We start from the raw sequence: 21,422 nt of genomic DNA, 5'->3' as shown, positions 1-21,422 counted from the left end.
CAGTGATGATGTTAAACACCAGGATCCAGATCTGTGTTGCCTTGTCTTTTGGTCTTTTGTTCATGAAAAAGATAAAGGTCAGGTTCGCCACCAAACAAAAGTGTTTTAACGCACTCATATTTCATTAGAAGTGCTGTGTGGCCACTTTAAAGTGCACCCTCAGCCACTCAGTTCAGTGTTTCCCTGCAGTGAGCTTAGAGCGCCAAGCTTCAGTGGCAGTGTAATCCCTTCTCACTATTTTTGCACGTGAAAATCCACACACATAAAATCAACGCAGGACCTGGCAATGATGTGACACTTTAATATATACAGGTTATTATTCACACGTAAAATTGGTGCATTTTTTCATTGACTTCTGCACATCTCAGGGCATCCTCAGACATTTCAGATAGTATTAAAATTGTCCCAATAGATATATAATTTAAGTAAATTGGTTGAAGTTGAGAGAACAGCATGTCTTCTTTGAATATGTATGACTTAGCACATATAACGTTTATGCAGAACATGCTGTGATTTAGCACTTGCACATAGGTTACAAAAGGTCGGCCTACATCCTATTTTAGTCATTGTTATGAGAGGGAATGTGTTTGTTGTCATTTTCAGTAGACATGCACATTTGGTGTTTGTTCACACATTTGGTGCATGTGGTTACAGTGGCTATAAATATTCACAACCATGCATAAGGAATTGACATGGTCAGATGATGATATTTTTATTTATGGCACTTGGGCTTTTGTGGCCTCTTAAATACTTACATGAATTGTGTACTGTGTGTTGAAGGGCATTGCTTCACAAGGCATGAATGTTTGTCAACTTACCCTGTACTTTTTAGACATAAACTTATCGTATATGGCTAGGACTGCTTTTTCTGCTTTATAGTTCAACATAGCGAAGTTAATTTGGAGCTAGAGTATCACATAGCCCGTGGTAAATGCAAATATAAGTGCTAGTAAGTGTTGGTTTTTCACTCCAACTATTTCTATCTTCTTATGTAACTGTGACATCCACTGTGGCTTAACATCAGGTGACAAGCACTTACAGAGACAAGAAAATAGTAATTTTTAGCAGACAGACTCTCAACCAGCACAGACCATGAGTCTAACATCAGAATATGGGTTATAATTGTGAAGCATGTGATGGTTATTGCATGTCTACGTTGTATTTACTATGTGGCTGAGAAATAAATACTGGGGAAGCCCAAGTGAGGAATAAAGTGTAAGGAATACATTAAGATCCCATCCATCACAACTGGATTTATTACATTTTTAGCTTTTACAATTGGTAGTGTAACATTGATTCTTAACCCTATAAGCTATATCTCAGTATCCAGCCCTTTAATAGTAGCCCTTTACTCTCTATGTTCTCTGTGGTAAAGCCTGCTATTTTGCTTAACCAGCAGCTTTAACACGGCAATTACCTTTCGATTAAACTGCATACATATTGATTATTAGACTCAAACTAATTATCAGCTGCATTACAGTTCACAGCCTAGAAATGTTCTTTTGGCTAAACAGAGCATAAAATACCCCTCCACCGCTCCAAACCCTAGTGTTTTGAAGGCAGTTCATCATTGATTATGGTTCACATAGGATTTAGGCTGTCACTCAAAATGCTGGAGCTCATTATCTGGAGTCGAGCCATTAGACAGAGAAGAAGGCAAGTATCAGCAACTACTCTGTATATTCAGCTTTTTTAGACATCTGAACTGAACACTGGGCACAGTAACTATAGAGTAACTTGGACTTTGAAGCTGGACACCCTCTGGTTTTATAGATGCTGTATCCACATTTCAAAGCATGTCTTCAGCCACCTCAGAAAATCAGAGAAATGTAGTTTGAGGAAAAAATACTCTTTCTAATATAGACTGTATCTCTTTAGAGCTGTGAAATCATATGACATACCTAACACAGCCTGTTATTATGCCTTAGCCTGTAAGAAACTATGTAACCCTTCATATAAATACAGGTAAGACAAAGTCAGTCTGTTATTGACATTGTTTGTTTTGAAGAGTCTGCAGCAAGTATTGCACCTGTCACTGTTCTGCACGGGAATGAATGTCCTGTATGTGTTTCCTGCTGTTCTGAGCCACACTGATATTATTCTTTGTGATCTGTTTCTGTGTTTGTGCATTCTGAGAATAACAGCATGGAGTCTGAACTGTCTTTCAACTGACTCTGAGGGGTTTTTTTTGGTTTTTTTTCAGTGTCAACAAGTCAAGTGAATTCTTTTTTTCATGTAATTCATTATCACAAATCACATGTAATGCCTCAAGAGTCTGTCCAGTTTACAACCTCTGTCCTCTGACCCTCGGATCAGACGTGTATTGAAATATTAAAGTACACAGGCAGATGGACTGAGAAGTATGTGAAGATGATGGATGAATGAGTGGAATGGAGTTATTGAATAATATACCATAGCTTCAAGCAGCGATGAAGGGCCATGCGGCGGTTCAGCAGGGCAGTTACCATGGCAACTTGATTTGATCATGTTAAACTTAAAATTTTTTTTATACCACACAGTTGAAGAGGCTGTTGCAGAAAAAGGAAGAAGGTGATGTGTAAGAAAAGATAGAAACAATCAGTGCCTTAGCAGCGTAACCCCTATTAAACGACTGTTTCAGGACTGCAGGATGTATTTTGTACACTGTAAATGTCGGACCATTCTTGGCAAATGAGGTTAGATTCAGGGCTTTGCAGTGCAGGGTTAGCGATATTGGCCCTTTGTCATTGACCTGTATATCAGCATATCTCTGAGATTACACTTTGTTCACTGCTGCAGTATTTCTGCTGTACTGTGGTTTTCCTTTCTTGTTCCCTCAAGACCACAACATTGTTCCCTCCTAAAGAATATAGGACATCTTTGTGGACCAAAAACAACCTAGTTCCATAAGGTGTACTATCCTGTGGAAATTCTTAGAACTTAGTTTGCTACCCTTTCCTTGCTTTAAACAGCTTTTGTCTTTATATATATATATATATATATATATATATATATTCTGACATGATTCACTGATTCGCAGCAACTGATGCATTGCAATATGTCAAGAAGACTGCAGACCATTTAAAGCTGCGAAAGTATTGGAAATGTATCTGCAGTGACATGGTGGGAGTAATTGGCTTGATTCATTGGTCCATGTTGAGATCTCATTATAGCAGTGAATTTGAACTTGAGAGGACGATGAGGGAGCAGAAAAAAAAGGCTGATTCCTCCCTTTCTGTTTCATTTATCCCAGTCATCAAACATAAATTGGTAGTCTATATCACTGACTGATGACTTACCTATGTGCTCTTGGCATACTTTCTGTCTTTTGTTTAGATCTGCCTCCAAAGTGCCAGCGAATGAGAAGAAGGAACGGCCAGTAAGCACCATGAGTGAAGCCTCAAACTACACAGGCGCCACAGACTATGCCGCCAATCCCAGCAGCCCTGCAGGAAGAGTAAGTGATAGACATAAAGAGAGAGTGGATATGTATTGGTTTTTGACATGAGTAGATAAAAAAATGGATGAATCACAAGAGGAAAAAAAAGGTTTCATGAATGACCAATTATTCAAATTGTATTCCCAGCCCTCAAGACCATCGAAGAAAATTCATAATTTTGGGAAGAGATCCAACTCTATCAGGAGAAATCCAAGTGCCCCAGTTATCAAAAGAAACTGGCTTTATAAACAGGTGAGCAATATTGATCATATGTTCTATTACTTTTTTTTTTTTTTTTTAATTTTCGACACATTAATTTATATATGATATTTTGCTTTTTTAAATGGAATTATGCATTTTAAAACTGTGGTCTACATAAACTGTAAATGCTATGCTTTGGTCTGAATTCTTCATTAATTAAACTCCACAGGTCCATCTTCAACCCTATTTCTGACTAATGATAAGAGAAAGGTTGTTTTGAGCGCTGGCCCTATAAATGCACATGAGCCACTTCACACCCCACCCCCTCCAGGTTGTTGGCTGTGCTGCTCTGTCCCATTCAGCCACTTGTGTTTGTTAATACAACCAACAACTGAACATTTTAGGTAATCAGCTCAAAGTTTGGACATATTTTCAGTACAGACTACAACCGCTGCTGCTGACAAACAATTATGGTGTAGTTGGAGTAATGTTCGTCGGAAGTCTTGACTTTATTTGTGCAAATGTCATGAGGTAACTACTTATAGATGCAACAAATTAAGAAGGAATTATAACGGGTTGTAGAAATCCACTCGATTTTTGTCAAAATAAATATAAAGATAGCTTTGCAGCACCTGGAGGGTTCAAATTTGAACTTTTTGAATTATTAGAGTCCCCAAATACACAAATAAATGTACCAAAGACTAATAAAAGAGGGTTTCGCAAAATATGACCCCTTTAAGCAAATTAGTTTCTATACTGTGTGATATTTTGTTTGGAAATGGGCTACCTGATACAATAAGTAATCCCGTGAATCCAAAATGTAACTTTATCCAGCGTCTCTTCTTTTTAAATACAAAACAAGGTTAATATTTTCCCTCTTCTTGTTGTAGTAGGAATATAAAACTTAAGATGAAGACAAAGAAAGCTTTTTGATGTCTTACAGGGGCTTAGATTGAATTTTCTTTGTCCAGTGCTTCCTTTCAGCTTGTCTGCCAGCATAAATAGTGTTTAAATACCAATCCCTCATCAGCGCTCCCTGGCTACTTACAGCCGGGTGAAAAGGGGCTGCTTGAGGCAGCTCTTGGCCAGACAGGACTCTCTCATGCTTCCTAAGAGGGAGCCTCATTTAGTTTTGATTTCAGCCTCCCGGCACAGTTTTGTGGACACATGATGGCTTCCTTTGGTAAGGCTGCCAGCTGCTATTTCTTTAGGGACCTCAATCAGGGTGACGTAGATCAAGTAAAAGACTCACAAATCTGCTACCCTGAATAAAAGCTGGATTTGCACTTTTATTTCCTTGCCTCATTGAAACCTGGAAACTATTGAAGTCCTTGGCTGAGGAAAATCTGTAGCCCTTCAGTGGATCCACTGGGAGAACAAAGTGCCACAGTGATTGATGTGATGGTGAAAGCCTCATTTTTCTCTTACCGCCCAAACAGGGTGAGATTTGACAGAACTTCTGATAAAGTTTATTTATGAGCACAAAATAAGTAAAACGGGTGGTTAAGGCCTTTTTTGAAAAGGTGGAAGGTGATAAATTAATAGTTGTAAGACATTTACACATTCTTGTAACATTCTAGGAATGGCTCCAAGATGAACTTACTGAATAGCATCTGGTATTGTGAATTGTTTTAATGCTAATGTGTTAAACATGCTGGTCTATGGTAGTGGATTTCCATTTAAAGTAAACTGCCGCCCACATGCTGTTGAACCATAATGACAGAGCTGTGGAGGTTCCTCCCCTACTTTTGTCTCCAAGATGAATTCACGATTAGGGACTCAAGTTTTCCAATAAAGCGTAGTAGGGAGTTAATACCCTGTTCCTCATCCCTTGTCCTTTTTAAGCTGCAGCATGAAAACGCTGTTGATCACAGCATTTTGGTAAATCATCTTAAGCACAAGTGTAATTTCATGCCCAAAATTCACTTTAAAGGTGAAAGCTGTTCATTTGATTGCAGGGTCAACCAAGTTATCCTTTTTATTTTAGGACGGGGATAGTGCATGCAACATATTTATTGGAATAATGTTACAGCACAAAAAAACGTATTAGTCAGTTAAAACTATAATTACATGTTTAAACAACAACCAAAAAACACCACACACATAACACCTATGCTGTAAACGTCTCACTTTTTTAAGAAACATACCACCAAATTTATTATATCATGGAATGTGTTGTACTACAGTCAATACTAGCTCTGAGTTTTCATCTTTATAATTCCATTTTCTCCTAGTTTTAGGTTTTTAATTTCCTTTCTTCTCTGTAATTTTAGGACAGTACAGGGATGAAGCTATGGAAGAAGAGGTGGTTTGTGCTGTCTGATCTGTGCCTCTTCTACTACAGAGGTAAGTCACATCCTCTTACCTAACAACATGTTTCCTATGTTACGCTCCTACCAACAACAGTGGATTTTGATTAGGTCTTCAAAGAACCACGGTCTTTGCACTTGTGATGAATCTGGATCCAAGTTCCAGTGGTAAGAAGTGCCCTCATGACCAACTGAAGGCATATTAATTGAAATGGCTTTCCTGTGATCTGATTCACCACATAACAGAGATTTATTTTTACCCAAACCAACCCTAAGCCTGAAAAACCAGGGTTTAAACAAGACTTTAAACAAGAATTGGGTGCAGCCACTTTGTTGAAGGAAAAAGCAAAGCAGGAAATAGGATCTAACACTAATGTTTGTTCCTGAAATATTACATGGATTCTCTTTCTGTACAGTGCTTGGATTCAGCTACATTAATCAAAATATATCTTATTTTTTCATATTCTATGGTAAATCCACATTATATGATCACAAAGTGATCAGTCTCTAATTATATGTGGCATTTACACATATACACACATATGTTACACATATGCAGTTCTACAAACTTTCCATTTCAATTGAAATTGGAACTTTGGAGGTTTGTGGTTGATTTTCAGTTTTATTTAACATTCTTTTACCACATGTTCTTTTATATTGGCCTTCATGTGAAAACTCCAGCCCACTTTAAATTGTAACCATTAAATAATTAAAATCCTGCTGTCCTTATGAACCTCCCTACTTGGTATTGCCCAGTAGGAACAGATTCAGAAGTGTTTGATATGATTTTTATAAGTTGTTTATTGACTGGGCTCTTATTGACTGCATTTCAGCAACTCTCATGCAGCACTAACATTCATATCAAATATTGACACAGCTGTGTCAGGAGGAGCTTCCCTGTGGAAAAAGAGACTTTTTATTGTGTTGTAGTGAGACCATCCAGTAACAGTTGAGTGTGTTTGCTGTTAGGCACCAGCTTCAGAGAAACCCTAACTCTTGCTTGGCAATAAAACGAGATATCTGTGTCCTCACTTTATGCGCTTACAATCATCATTCCTGCTGATCAGGATGACATATTGTCTGTGTTATTTCTGGTGTCTGCCAGCCATGTCGCCTTCTTTCCGCCCACTGGCTGACAAAAGCCACAGACAGCAGCAGACCCAAAGGCTTTATCCAGATGGACATGCTGAGAAATTGTATCCATCAGCAGAGAGTAAGCAGAGAGGTCATGAACTCCCCTGCCCATCAAATGAACAACTGTTAAGTGTTGTACTTATTGACTGGTACTGCACATTTCCCTAAATATTTGCTTATTTTCTGCATTGTGTACAAAACTGTCTGTTTGTATGTTTGTTTGTTAGAAAGAGACGCAGGGACACAGAGACTTAATGAATAAATATATGTGGTGCTAGCACACTGCGGCTCTGCTGATGCAGGCACTTCGTCATCCATCTTCTTCACCAGTCGGTCAATTAATTCATCAATCTTTAAGCTATTGAATGTACTATTTAAAGCTGCAACTCTGCCTTTAAGGTAAATTATGATCCATTCATAGTCATCCCATGCACTGCCAGTCTGTGCAAAGACATGTCTTGTAACTCTTGCACAACAGCCCCAGTCAACAAATATACACAGACAATGACTACACAAAACACGCAAAGAAAACAATGCACATATGGGACCTCAGCAGCCACTACCCTGAAATATTTTGTTTTCCTGCCTTGTTTTGAGCGAGCAGTGCAGATTGCTTGTATCAAATTGGGAGGTTAAGCAATTCTCTGCTTAAAACTCTGGACTCAATCTAATCCCCCCTGTGGAGAGTGCTCCATTGTCAATGTGGAGTCCTGTCTGCTAACTTAATGAGGATTAGAGCAGCCTAGCTGCAAAGGACATTGAATCAATGCTCATCTTTTCCACTGATTGGACTCTGTACCCTCTGCTCATTTGACCAACACACAAGTCTTTTCAGTTTTTATCTGACAATCTGCTTATTTTGTCTCCGGTAATTTTTGTTTTTTTCAAATTAACATGAAAGTGTTACACCACCAGCACCAATGACTACCAAATATCCCGTAACTCAAGTTTTTTGTTTATTTTTTGCAGATGAAAAAGAGGAGGGTATACTTGGCAGCATCCTCCTACCAAGCTTTCATATATCAATGCTGTCTGTGGATGATCATGTCAACAGAAAGTATGCCTTCAAGGTTAGTGTATGTTTTCATTACTGTCAAACTTAGACTCCAAAGTAAATGTAGAGCATTAAAATTAAAAGTCAAATAATGCAAATCAGGGTTTTCTCTACAATTATAAGGTTTAGGTGCAGCATCGAAGCTATTTTGAACAGAACCTACACCAGCTTAACTTAAAATAGGGTGGAGAACACCAAAACTAACCAAATTACTTATCCTAGATTTTCATCTATTTTACCATATACAACTGTTTAGACATTTTGTGCCAAAGAAAGAAGGTGGAGAAATCAGTGGACAACAGTTGCAGTGTTTATGTTTGCTTATGCCAGTGTTGTTGTACGAGATAACTGCAGTACTCTCAGCTGACTTGGAAACTCCAAGGAAAACATCTACAGGGATATTTAATGGGACCCCAGCACTGTGTACAGTATTTAACTGTGGCTACTTCATAAACTCTCAGAGACATAATGCTGTCCTGCCAAACACAGCCAAACACAGACGCCCAGGAGTCTGCTCAAGGTCTCTCCAACCACACAGCCCACTTCTTTTCCAACTTAGACACAGGCTAAGACTGAGTTGAAATAAAAGGAGGAACACAAGAGCAGGGCATGACCTTTTTAGTTTACAGTGATTCACTCAGGATTGGATGACTTCTTAACTACATATTTTTCATTCTGAACTTTTCCTCTTGTTTTTTGTGGCCAAAATGGTCACGTCATTAAAAGTTCCTTATTTCTTAGGGTTATTCGAGGTAATGACATTGCTTTTTTGTTTTTTAGGCATCAGTAAACAGGATATGAGTTTGTTCACTAAACGTTCTGTTTTTCTCTTTCTGTGTCTGGCTTTAACAATATGTCCGTTTGTTCACTGCGAGGAAACAGAGCAGCTATGGAACAATGTGTTTGTCGTACACTTCATGGTAAGTCAGACAGTCATGTTGCATATTTACTGTCTTCACATGCTCTGCATGTAATGTGTGACTTTAGTTTTTTTGCATCATATGGTCTGCAGAATTTCACAAACTACAACATCCATTTTTTTTTTGCTGTAGAAATATACTATTGTTATATAAAAACTTAACAGCTCTTTTTTACACAAAGCAAGCAAGTCTAGATATTTTCCAGGGTTAAAAAACACAGCGGACTCAATGCTTTTTCTGCTCTCTTTCAGGTTACCATCCCTTTGTATCGTTGCCCTTTCCCTGATCCTATCCAATGTCATAACAGGCAACACATCCCAACATGAGGACATACTACTTTTGCACAGACACAGCCAAAGAGATGGAATCTTGGATGAAAGTGATGACAGATGCAGCACTTGTGCATTCGGAACCAGTCAAAAGGTTTGTAGGAGCAGCGCAAATATCAAAAGCGCCTATATTTAGTTGAATTCAATAGCAATTTCAGCAGCTTGTACAGGTTTGAAAAGGCATTTGAGACACAAATGATTCTTGGTTCTTGACACAAGCACTAATGGATTTGTGTTTACTGGTTGTTTTCTCTATTTTCTCTGTTTTTTTGGTCTTTAATTGCATTTATATTTTAAGCTTAAAATCCCTCTGTAAGCCTTATGTGTTGAGCAGCATCTGAGCATTTGAATTTCACCCAGTATTTCTGAATTTTCTATTTTATCTCATAACATTTAGTGTTTGACTTCTGTTAAGTAGTAACATACTTACAAGAAAGCTGTCTGCATTGACTGTATACTGTAAATGCAATGTAAGGGTGGTGCACATGGTTGAAGAGATGCTGGGCACAGCTGTGATCAGGATCACTGACTCATCAGCAAGGTTTTTACTTCCTTTTTTAAACTGTGTTAAATGTCTGTCATTTGGCAGCCCGCCTGTCTAATGCCCTCTTTTTACATGGGCGAGCAGAGGCGTAATGGTAAAGTGCTTTGTAATTACACAGAGCAGCAGTGCCTGAAATCCACTGAACAGGGCTGTTAAATAGGACAGTGTAGTGCTTCAGTCAGACAGTCTAGTATAATACCTTTATGATGTCTATCTCTATCTAGACCAAAGCCCATAATTTTAAAGTACAGTATGTGGTGTTTTGTAACTGATGCACCAAGTCACTTTGCATCAAATCTTTTTCCTTCTTAAGTTTTTAACAGTAGACACAAACTTAATCTGTGAACGGCATTTTCCTGTTGGTGTTTTTACAGTCTCTGTAAGACTAAATGCTCATACAGCCTTTGTACGTACAACTTTCATAGGGGCTAGAAGAGTACCCCATTTGGTATTTGAAGTTACAAAAAGCTGGAAAAGACATTATGTGACTAGTGTGGCTATTTAAAAGGATACAAGTGGAAACTGTGAAGGAATGCCTTTCCCACTGCCCTCTTATTGCTAACCCAGTTGAGCCTTGCTGCTAAAGGGAATTTGCTGATGTTTGAAGTTGTGACCTTGAGTCTGTCTAAGGCCAAGGAGTCGTGGTGTCTATTACCTCTAGAGACCTCCCTTAGGACCACAGAGCTATACGTAGGTCTTCTAGAAAGGAGGCAAAAGGGAACTGCAAATGGATTCCTGGGGTCTGAGCACCACCTTTGAGACGTGCCCAAGCAAAGGCAGTGTTTTATTGGCAGTATCTGATTTCGTTTTACATGCCTGGTTTCCTCTGGCAGCTGGAAGAAATACTGTGCACCTTCACTTGTTTTCTTTCCACCTTTTTTGGCTTCAAAGCTGCTCCCATTAGCACAGGTCACAGGTAGTCCATTAGATGTACTTAAAACTTAATCTGAATGTGATATACGTCTGACCTTTTAAATGTGATCAAAGACACAAGTGAGTATCTCAGGTGTTAATCTGATATCATGTACTTATTATCCTCTGTGCTCAGAAAGGCAGGGTATTGTTTTCACTGATGTCTTTCCAAGGTTGTTGCTGCTTTTACAAGAGTTGAAAGGAAAGGAAAGGAAATAAAGAAAATTCTCTACTACTCTGTGATGTGCATATTTGTGTACATCATCACGCTTCATTCTGGAGTAGATGTGTTTTTCTTTGAAATAATATCAGTACCAAATGATGCAAAAATTCATTGTGTGTGACCAGTGTGCATTGATATGAAATTTGGTGGGTATTTTGAATGTGTAAAAGTATAAGTAAGTTTTGATATGTCTGCAAAAAATGATCCGCTGTATTTGCATCTGTTTCCAGTTGTATTTCTGTCTATCTGTAGCTACTGTGCTATTGCTGAGCTAGTGTCTTAATCGTCTTAAATAAGTTCTTTGATTTTTTTTTTCCATTATAGTTAATAATTCTCTCTGTCTTCATTAGACTGGACAGGTTAAAAGTGGAACAATGTGGACCACAAGAGATCAACCATGTGGTCAACCACAGGCTGCCTCTAACACAGCCTGAAATTAAAAACAATGAACGCAACCGTGAGGTGGACAGAGAACACATTACTCCAGTCACTGCCACCACGGCAGAGGAGGAGAGGAAGCAGCGAGATGCAGAGCGCTATGGCTTTCAGAAAGATGGGGCTGAGCGTGAGCGTCCACTCACTAAAATCAACAGTATCAAACTGCAGCCAGCCCAGGCAGCAGCCGTCACATCTAACATTGTGTCGAAGAGGAATCCGACAGAGGTCGACGGGTCTCACTCTGACCCTCAAGTCAATGGGGGTGGAGAGCCATGTCCAGCTGATGCGACTGGTGTCACTTCTCAGCGAAGTCCAACACATGAGCCAGACCGCAGTCTTAGTAGGACCAACTCAATGCAGCAGCTGGAACAGTGGGTTCGAACACAAAGAGGACGCAACCAGGACGATGACACCAGGAGGTTGGTTTGATAAGATCAGTATAACAGCAGAATTTATGTGTTGTTAAAGCAGTCATTATGTATGAAACTCAGCATCAAGTCTGAGGTATTTCCTTGACTCCATGACTACTCTGAGAAGAGAATAAATTCCATATAATATATTTGCACAAATGCTGATTCACCTGCATCTTGAGACAGCAGGAGTTCTCCTTTAGTGTACATTCACACATGCAGTACATTTGCAGACCCAAAATCTTTAAAGCTCCTTAGTCCTTTCTTATGTAGAGTTAAAGCTAGAGGATTTGTCCAGCTCCTGCCATGATTTAAGTATGCTGACATTACATCTACAAGTGTGCTAGGAAGTAGAATTAAGGCTAAACAATAACTTATCAGAGCAGTTAGCCTGTCAGTGACCCTGCTGTGAGTCTTATTTTTAACTGATTGAGGTTAAAATTGCTCTCACTGTCTTTCAGTCAGGCTGTTTCTCAATCTGTTTATCTGTCTGTTTTCTCTCAGCATGTTCTTATGTTTGTTTCAGCATTTTCCCTCTGCTCACTCCATGAGAAAGTTTAGATGAAGTTTTCTGTGATAAGATTGTACATTTTCTCCCCCTTCTCTTTTCTCTCAAAGCCTTTTTCAGTAAATGCATTTCATCACATTTCTATGTAGTTTCTTCCTTTTGAAAGCTCCGTGGTTCTTCAGACCACTTGAGCCTCCCATTACCAGCTGCACTGACTTTGAACCCTCTGTGGAAGGGAAGCTTTTCAGAGCTTTGTTGTCTGTAGACATGTCTAATTTGTCCTGGTGGGGAATGTTGCTTCTCACTGCGACAACTGAAGATGGAAAAGACATACAGTTTACAGTAGAAATATTCGGTTGTATCTTATTTGATTGTTGTGTGTAGTATTGTTAGTGACTGTATTATGCTTCATGTCATATTTGTGATTATTACTGATTTGCTATCTCATAGTGTGGCACGGTTTTTATTTCTTTAAATGACTGTTCACTTTAAATCTGCTGCACAGAGCCCATTCATCAAAAAAAATTACATGTCAGTCTAATCAGAATATGAGTTAAATCATGAGCAATAGGACAATCCTTCATGCCACAGATAAGTATAGACAATATGTACAGAGTCCCCTCCTAATTGTAGAATTGTAATGACAGATAAGTAGATAGATGGAGACAGGTTATTGGGTCATTTTTCATCAGAATAAAGTAAAGAGTCAGTTTGTATTATTGAGCTGCTTTAAGTACTCATGGGCTGCTTTTTCAATTCTGTAATGAAGGGTAGCTGCTTTTGCTTTACTTTTAAACAGTGTTTGTCTGTGAGACACTCAAAACCAGTTCACAAATGTATCTGAATCTTCACGTTTCTTCCTTTTCCCCAGCGTCATGTCATACCAGACGCTGCCTAGAAATATGCCAAGCCATCGGGTGCCATACATGCCTCATTATGGCGACGGGTACCGCAGTATGCCTAGGAATAGCATGGCACAGCGGGACAGCATCTGCAGCATGTCACCATCATTGTACGATCAGGCTCTGGGCCCCTCCTCTGCAGACAAGCGCCGCTCAATGCGAGATGATACTATGTGGCAGTTGTATGAGTGGCAGCAAAGACAAGCCTACAGCAGACAGCCGGGGCTCTACAGCAATATGGCAAGTCCCAAAACGATGATCAACCTGTCAGAGCACGCTGCACCAACCCACTCCATTCCCCCCTCTCCATCACATGGGTCTTTGTCCATGTACGGTGGCTACTCGCCGCTACGCACCTACAACATGAACAGCGCCCGATCTGAGGTGTCTTCTCCCATCTACAGAAGGGACATGAGCATTGACAGGCGGCAAAGGCCACAAGTCAACAAGGTGGGCTGATGGCACATGTAAAAACTAAACAAGTCATTCAGTGTCTACAAAAACATAAACTGATGAATTGTGTCTAGTTGTATCTAGTAGGAATCAAAACGCCTCTGTCTCTAACAGTGAGTATCACAACATGTAGATGACAGTGTTTATTAGGACCACTATCTACAACAGCGGCAACGTCTGACTGACTACCCACTTACCGAAAATATTATAGTCGGCAGCTGTAAATTGTTCCAGTGATTTTACATGCAAACATGACACATTGGTTTCGTACACGTGGTGATTTGGCAGAGTTTTCACCCCCTTTTTGTCTCACTGGTGTGTCAGTGAAATATTTTTAGGTTTTGTGCAGATGGTTTAGAAAAAGCACTCTGAAGGTGTCATTTTTGGTTAGAGGAGATAATTGGGGTGATGTATTTTTCTTCATTTTCACCTGTCTTCATTTTGTAAAAAATAAATTGAGAAAAATGCTTTAGCTGCATGGACAAAATTCCATAATAGAAACAAGAACTAGGTGGATGGTAACCAAAGATAATACCAAATACCTTCAAGGATAAGTGAGAAAATATTAGTGAATCAATTCAGGATGTTTTTTAAAGTTATTTATTGTTCAAATTCCTTTTGATTTTATTTGGTATGTGTGTTGCAGTATGCCTATCCACCCGACAGGAGGTCAATGCCTGCAGGAATCCCAGTCCAGACCATCACAGCCCAGTCCCTCCAAGGCAAAACAGTAGGTTTTTATCCCTTGAGTGTCTATTATTCCATAAATCTTACTCTTCCTAGATTTGGGTGTGCTCCCGAGTTGAGATACTACTGGATTTCTGTGATGCGTCACTCTGTATTTTTAATTTCACGCCTTGGTTGTACACACTTACTCATTTCTGTTTAATGGGGCTTGTGTGAAAGACAAGGTTATTTCCATTACACCACCAACCTACTTTCCTCCTGCTTCCTCTTTCCATCCTTCAGTTCCTTCCAAAAAGACATTGTGACACATTCTTTAGAGACAGATTTAGGCAGAACTCAGATTTATGTTCCAAGTAGGATTTAGGGTATGCTCACTTCAGGAGCTCCTTAGACTTGCCTCACATCAGTGGAGACTTAAAAACCCTGTCACTCACAACTCTCTAAGCCAGATCAGGAATTTCTGCTAGAGCTGTATAGAGTGCAGTGTCCTCAGTGATCTCGGAATGTTTGAAATGGAATCTGCAATAAATGCTAAATGATCTTTCTGTCTTCTGGAAGTTTGTAGAATTTGCATGCTGCTAACAGCGACAGCACCTTGGATAATGTTATTGCCCTGTGTTGCATGAAAAGTTAACATGTGGATTAAGTACTGTAACTGTTCACCTAATGGGTGCCTGTTACCTCTAAATCTTCTGTCCTGGTGTGTTCTCTCCTTTCCTCTCCCCCTGCGGTGTGTCCTTCTTTCATTGTGGCTGTATGTCCCTCCCTCCCTTGCAGCCTGAGGAACTGACTCTGCTGCTGATAAAGCTGCGGCGGCAGCAGGCAGAGCTAAACAGTATCCGGGAGCACACTGTAGCACAGCTTATGCAACTAAACATGGATGGCGAAAACCCAAAGGTCAGGCCCCCAGAGAGACCTCTGCAGGCGTGTGTGTTAGCGTGTGGTGTGTATGCCATATTTATCCACTTACATTATCCATCTTGATCCAGAGGATTTTTTGGGCTTCACACATGGCTGATTAAAGACAAAAGGTGCTACAGTTGGCATTTTCTTCACTTAAGACTCTGCTTGGCTTGAAGCTGCAATTTCATTTCCTTTGTGATCAGTGTGATGAATGTTTGATCTGTCTGGAAAAAAAAAGAGCCTTTTCAAATAATTCATCAGATCATGACATTTGGGCCATTTCAGCAGACTGAGCAGCTGATTGACTTATTTAATTTCCTTAAAGAGTCCAGACAGATGTTTGCCGGAAATGAAACGTTCAACTTAATGCCTTTGACCTGAAAGAGCAGCTAAGGAGGTTTAGACTGCTGGCATACATCAGTGTTAATTCAGGAGGGTTTTTTTTTGTTTGTTTGGTTTTTTTTTTATCTTAAGTCTTCTTAATAGATGTCAGACTACAGATTTCACTATAACTGATTAACCAGGCCTGAGGTAGAGGTTTGGCTTTACAATACATCAGTTTTACCTTTACAGGGAGCGTTTGCATCCAGTGGTACACTCCTTTTGTTACTTTAAATAGTACTTCTCATACCTGACCTATTTTTTTCACCTTGACTGGTCTTGCCTTCCTTCCTTCTTGGTTAACTGTGCAGTACATGACATGCTTGTGTCTGAATATGAGAGAGAATGTGACTTTCTCTCCACTGTCTCACTCTCCTGTTGCCTTTTCTTTCCTCTTCTTTCGCTGCTGATGGTAGAACGACATACTTTCTCATCACCTTCAAAGGAACCTCATGTATTTGGACAATCAGGTGGGGTAATGCATGGTTGCATGGCCCTGTCTCCTGTCATGATCGAAACCCATGTAATGCTTTGCTTTTATTTCAACCAGTATTGTCCCCTTTATAATGATCTGACTTTGTGGTTACTGCCTAGCTAATAAATGATTGTAATGTTTATTTTTATAGGGACAACTGCATTGCATTGATGAGCATGGTTTATACCCTGGGCTAATGTAAAACACCTGCTACTGGCCCATCCATTCATTAGCTGCCAGCTATGCTAACTGAGTAGCTTAAGACCATTCTATCCTATTTAGTTGGCAGATGATGGCTAGCTTTATATCTTCCATCTGCAATATGGTGCATATAGACAGATATTCAGCGTTTGGTGTTTATTATACACACATTTCTGTATAATTTTTGTAGAAACAATTTAAGGGTTGTATTCGTTTCTGTTTTCAATAATTATGGAGTTGTTTTATAAATTAGCCAAATTCAGATCTGTATCATAGATATTGTCATAATTTAACATGACAAACATGTTGAGGCTCAACGTGTATCTAGGTATGATATGCAAAAATGTATTTCCTTTATTTTTATACAGTTTATCAAGGTTTAAAAATTTCCACTGTAACAAGTAAGCATTTCCAAGCTTTTCACCCAAATGTCTCTCTGACCCTGTTTATTAGCTCTTATTTATGCTTCTTGTTGCTGTATGGATGTTTTTATGTTTGCTTCACAAGGGAGAGTAAGCAAGGTGCAATAACATTCTCGGTGTTGTGTCTGAAGTGAGGCACTGCCATAAACTGACACTTGCTACTATTACTCCTCTCCACACTGGACTAGATGAAGGAAAATGAGCCTTTAATCGTCATGACTCACACTTTGATTGAGAACTCTGCCCCAAGGCCTCAACTTTACCAGCAAGTAAGGCCAACTAAAGGCTTTGCTCCGCCTCATCCTCACCAATTGCTGTTGTTTCTTATTTTTTGGTCTGTTTTGCAATGCTCCTCCGTCAGTGTCCAAGTCCTCATGGCATCTTGAGACTGGTCTCCCTCCTCATTCATTGCTTTTTACTGTTCTCCTCGTATTATGAAAAGTCATGCTTGTTTGGGCATGACTTGTGAAGGTAATAATGTGTTTGCTTCACTGTTAAATCCCCTCCTCACGTGGGTTTGTTTGGGTACAGGGACCAGATGCAGTTTCCTTTAGAGCATGTTTAGAAAACACTGTAGCTCTAAGCCCTCCAGTCTTTGTCTTGTTTTGTCTAGAGGCTCAACCAGCTAAGGTCAGTGAGTGATTTGCCATAACCCTGTGCAGGTTTTGTTTCTTCATATCAGCTAAGCCATCTGGACTTGGCAGGGTGACTGTAATTGGTTTGACTTAATTCTGTGTTGCCAGACTTGTCACTTTATAGTCCTGTTTATTATCCTGTTATGAGCTATTTTTCTGTGGAATAGAGGGCTGCCCCATTTAGAGGCAGGAGGGAATTGGTTTATGGTGCACTTTAACTCAAATTTTTTTTAAGTTCTTTTTTTTTTTTTAAGCTTTAGGGATGCATGAATATTTTACTATCCTAAAACAAATGCCAACACCAACTCAGTACTTTGTTTACAGTTCATTTGGAGTCAGCTAGTGCTGCATTATTTAGTTCAAGTTGGATTTTAGTATTTGAACACTGAGCATGCCTTAGCTGTGAAATCGCTATTTTTAAAATGGGGTGAGTGATCCCAGTTTATTAACTTATAGGTAAACTTTCTTTTATTTTTTCCCTGTCTTCATGCCTTTGCCTTTACTCCCTTGTTTCATTCTGCTGATGGAAAAGATAAACAGGTCTTGCTATGACATTACCACTTTGCCACTTTTGTGACCATTCTTAAGGTGTAAAAGTGCTGCCTAATACAAACCCCACCGACCCTCACCCTTCACCTATTCATTGGCATACCAGAACAGCAACAGCTGCATTCCCACCTGTTGAGCTGCCAGAAGTCTGTCTTCTTCCTTGTAGTCCCCACACAACACAACACCACAGTGAAGCTCCCTGAGCTGTGGGAGTGTCTGCATGTTCAGTGTTGAATGCCATGTGGTTCTCAGGTCCCACCTGCTTTAACTGTACTGTGTAGTTCGACTAAGACAAAGGTGTGAAGAAAAGTATGTGTGAATGCAGGTGTGAGTGTGGAGTCTCAGTATCAGTGAAATCTGAAAATATATGGTGACAGTGATTTTTTTTTTTTTTTTTTTTATGTTTTTGGTTCTGTACATCAACACTTAAGATTCAAAACTGCATAATGACTGTAAAGTGAAAATTGCAACTTTCAGTGGTAAAATATCTTTTTTTTTGTATAAGGAGCAGTGTTGGATTCGTAGCTCAATTTTAGGACATTTCAGCCAAAGTAACTGACATAGTGTCAGTGCCGAAGAATGGAATTTGTCTCATCAATCACACTGATAATGGGTTTTACAACATGCTCAAGAAAATTCTGCCAATGTTTTCATTTACTATCACTCTAAAGAATCTGGAACCCAGACGAAAGATGAAGGTGTATGGTTTTTCCATTTGTATTGAGGGTGTAGGGATTGTAATGTAAATCAATTCATATTAGTATTTGAGTCTTACAGTCATCATGTTGTTTTAAATCTACAGTGAGTACAAGCAAAAACAAAAGGCCAAAAGAATTATATCATATTTTAGATTTGGTGAGTGAATGGTGAAGTTAGGATTGAGGAATGTATCGTCTGGAAAAAAGGGATCCAATGCAGTTGAAATAATTTATCCTGTTTAAGTACCACAGCTATTTTTTGTAATAAATAAGTAATATAAATATGTTATGCTGTCAACTAATCTGTGAGACTATGGTAAACACAATAGAGTGAAGTTACTTTTGTTTGTATAGATTACACCTGCATCAGAGTAACAGTTTGTTTCTGAATCAAACTGACTGTTTAGGATGTCATTGCGGGTTTGTTTTTTTTAGTAATACTCCAGTTTTATTTAACAAATACCTTGAACCAGTTAGCTACACAGCATGTGCATTGCTTTGTGCTGACTATAGATTTTTAATAAGCATTAATTTTTACATGTCTTACCCTTGTATTTCGAAGAATGCGTTATGACAGTGAGAAATGAGTGCGGGTAATGAAACATAAGGCACCAGGATCACCAGAGAAGAGGTGGTGTTTAGACTGGGTGCCTTCCCACTGCTGCTTTGCTAACTTAGCTTGTTGAAATCAGTGAAAAATGAGTTTCCACTAAAGGAAGAATATTCTGGCTCACTGTGAGAGCCTCATCACGACACTGCATTAGATCTCCACATTTGTATGTGTATGTGTGTGTGTAGTTGCAGCATCCTGATATTCTGTCTCTCTTTACAGTTAAATGCAGAGGACTACAGAGAACATGCCTACACATGCATGCCAGAAGAGGTGGACACTGATGTAAGTCCGTTACAATTACAATTGCATGACATAATTCTCATGTCAAGTTCACATAGTGGGATAGTGACAACTCTATTGTTTTTTCCTCAGGCGAAACTTAGCAGATTGTGTGAGCAGGACAAAGTAGTAAGGACACAGGAGGACAAACTGCAGCAGCTGTACAGAGAGAAGGTGAAGAAACACTGCACATCTGTCATTACATCCTTACAAAAAGGGCTTATAAAGAAATGGGTCCAGGTAGAAAAATAAACTGAAAGGAACACACTGTTTACATTTGTTTAGTATATGGCATCCTCAGTTTTTAGTTTGTCATCCAAACCAGTTCTGTTTAAACTCGCGTTAGACTAAATAGTAGTTGAGCTCAGTTTATTTGCACATACACAACAAAGAAAAGAAAACAAACTGAAATGTCTGAATCTGTTTTGATGCTTACCTAAGTCAAGGTCCTGTTATCAGCTGTGTGTGCCTTGCTGCAGTCAGCAGATCTTTAAGGTTGCAGTTGTAATACTGTTAGTACAAACCCAGAATCCAAATGCAGAACTCCAACAACAAACGTTAGTTCCAAAAGGTTTATTGTTCACACACAGGTGAAAAAATATAATGAGTGACAGAATCTTGAGGATAATGGTGGGGATCTTTCTCCTCAGATTAGTCCTCCGGATCGAGGGCAGCAGCCCGTCTCCCCGAGCGGTGTTAGGATTCTTTTCCCCGACTGGGGAAAAGCAGAGGGAGGTCAGGGACAGAAACAGGTCATACACAGGCAGGCTAACAACCGAGCAACAGGACATAAGGACTAGGCAAACTCACGTACCGATAGTCAGGGCGAGAAGGTCAAACCAGATCAGATGAGGCAGACAAAACCGACAGGGAACAGGCAGAAGACGAGAAACCGAGGGATCCAAAAACAGGTTAAAAAACAGGCAAGCAAACGAACAAACGAGGTCAAGAACGCTGGTCTGAACTACTGGAGTTACAAACTGGCAATTGACCAAAGGAAAAGACAGGGTTTAAATACACAAAAGGGAGGGAAGACAACTAGACACAGGTGGAGCAAATCAGGGCGGAGACAGGTAATCAGGACAGAGGTCAGGATGAACGGGGAACAGGAAGTATAGACGACAGACAAGACACATGAGGGAAAACTTAACAAAATAAAACAGGAAATGACAAACAAAACATAAAAGACAGACAAAACCAGACTAGCGTCTGGCAGCAGGTATGACAGCAGTGATAAGTTCCCGCTCGTGCTGTGTGTTTGAAATGTTGCATGTTCCTACAGCACACCCTGGAGACAGCACTACTGTCAGCCAGCCAGGAGATCGAGATGGGCTCTGATAACCCTGCTGCCTTGCAGAGTGTCATCCAGCAGAGAGACTTACTGCAGAGCGGCCTACTCAGTACCTGCAGAGAGCTGTCCAGAGTCAGCACTGTGAGTCATGCAGCACACACATACATACTCTAGACAATTTGATTCCTTTTCTGTAGTGCTTTCTTTAGCGAGAGCTTTTTCCTCTTTTTTTTTTGCCTTTTATTCATAACATTATAGTTCAGAAAATCTGTTTCTCCCAAACCAGGAGTTGGAGCGGTCATGGAGGGAATATGACAGACTGGAAGGAGATGTAACTCAAGCTAAGAACAACCTGTTGGAGCAGCTGGAAACACTGGGAAGCCCTCAGGTAGGATCGATAGGACCGAAGCTATACTGCACAGGTGTCAAACATACGGCCCGCAGGCCAAAATCAGCCCACAAAAGGGTCTGTGGGATGCATTTATGAAATACAAAAATTTCACTGAAAATATTACAGTGATATTTTGCTTTTT

General features: G+C 39.7%; 1 protein-coding gene across 12 annotated transcripts in view; it reads left to right on the top strand.

Moving 5' to 3' along the window:
• LOC115420501 (pleckstrin homology domain-containing family A member 5-like) overlaps positions 1-21,422 on the top strand; it is a 77,477-nt gene that overhangs the window by 44,233 nt on the left and 11,822 nt on the right. For 4 of the 12 annotated variants that reach the window (XM_030135765.1, XM_030135763.1, XM_030135760.1 and 1 more), the window contains exons 5-19: positions 3,316-3,436; positions 3,566-3,670; positions 5,893-5,965; positions 8,032-8,132; positions 9,344-9,459; positions 11,395-11,901; positions 13,272-13,752; positions 14,402-14,485; positions 15,220-15,339; positions 16,143-16,196; positions 17,013-17,093; positions 19,539-19,601; positions 19,692-19,772; positions 20,881-21,030; positions 21,176-21,277. In XM_030135765.1, the coding sequence (XP_029991625.1) occupies positions 3,316-3,436; positions 3,566-3,670; positions 5,893-5,965; positions 8,032-8,132; positions 9,344-9,459; positions 11,395-11,901; positions 13,272-13,752; positions 14,402-14,485; positions 15,220-15,339; positions 16,143-16,196; positions 17,013-17,093; positions 19,539-19,601; positions 19,692-19,772; positions 20,881-21,030; positions 21,176-21,277 (2,239 nt within the window). Of the gene's footprint in view, positions 1-3,315; positions 3,437-3,565; positions 3,671-5,892; positions 5,966-8,031; positions 8,133-8,165; positions 9,037-9,287; positions 9,460-11,394; positions 11,902-13,271; positions 13,753-14,401; positions 14,486-15,219; positions 15,340-16,142; positions 16,197-17,012; positions 17,094-19,538; positions 19,602-19,691; positions 19,773-20,880; positions 21,031-21,175; positions 21,278-21,422 lie in introns of those variants that run through there. The other 8 variants (XM_030135767.1, XM_030135772.1, XM_030135762.1 and 5 more) reach the window with 5 other exon arrangements.

This window comes from Sphaeramia orbicularis, chromosome 6 (genome assembly GCF_902148855.1).
Source record: "Sphaeramia orbicularis chromosome 6, fSphaOr1.1, whole genome shotgun sequence".
In the NCBI taxonomy this organism is placed as follows: domain Eukaryota; kingdom Metazoa; phylum Chordata; class Actinopteri; order Kurtiformes; family Apogonidae; genus Sphaeramia; species Sphaeramia orbicularis.
Note: the sequence above shows the minus strand (reverse complement) of the source record. Positions and strands in the feature narration are given on the sequence as shown.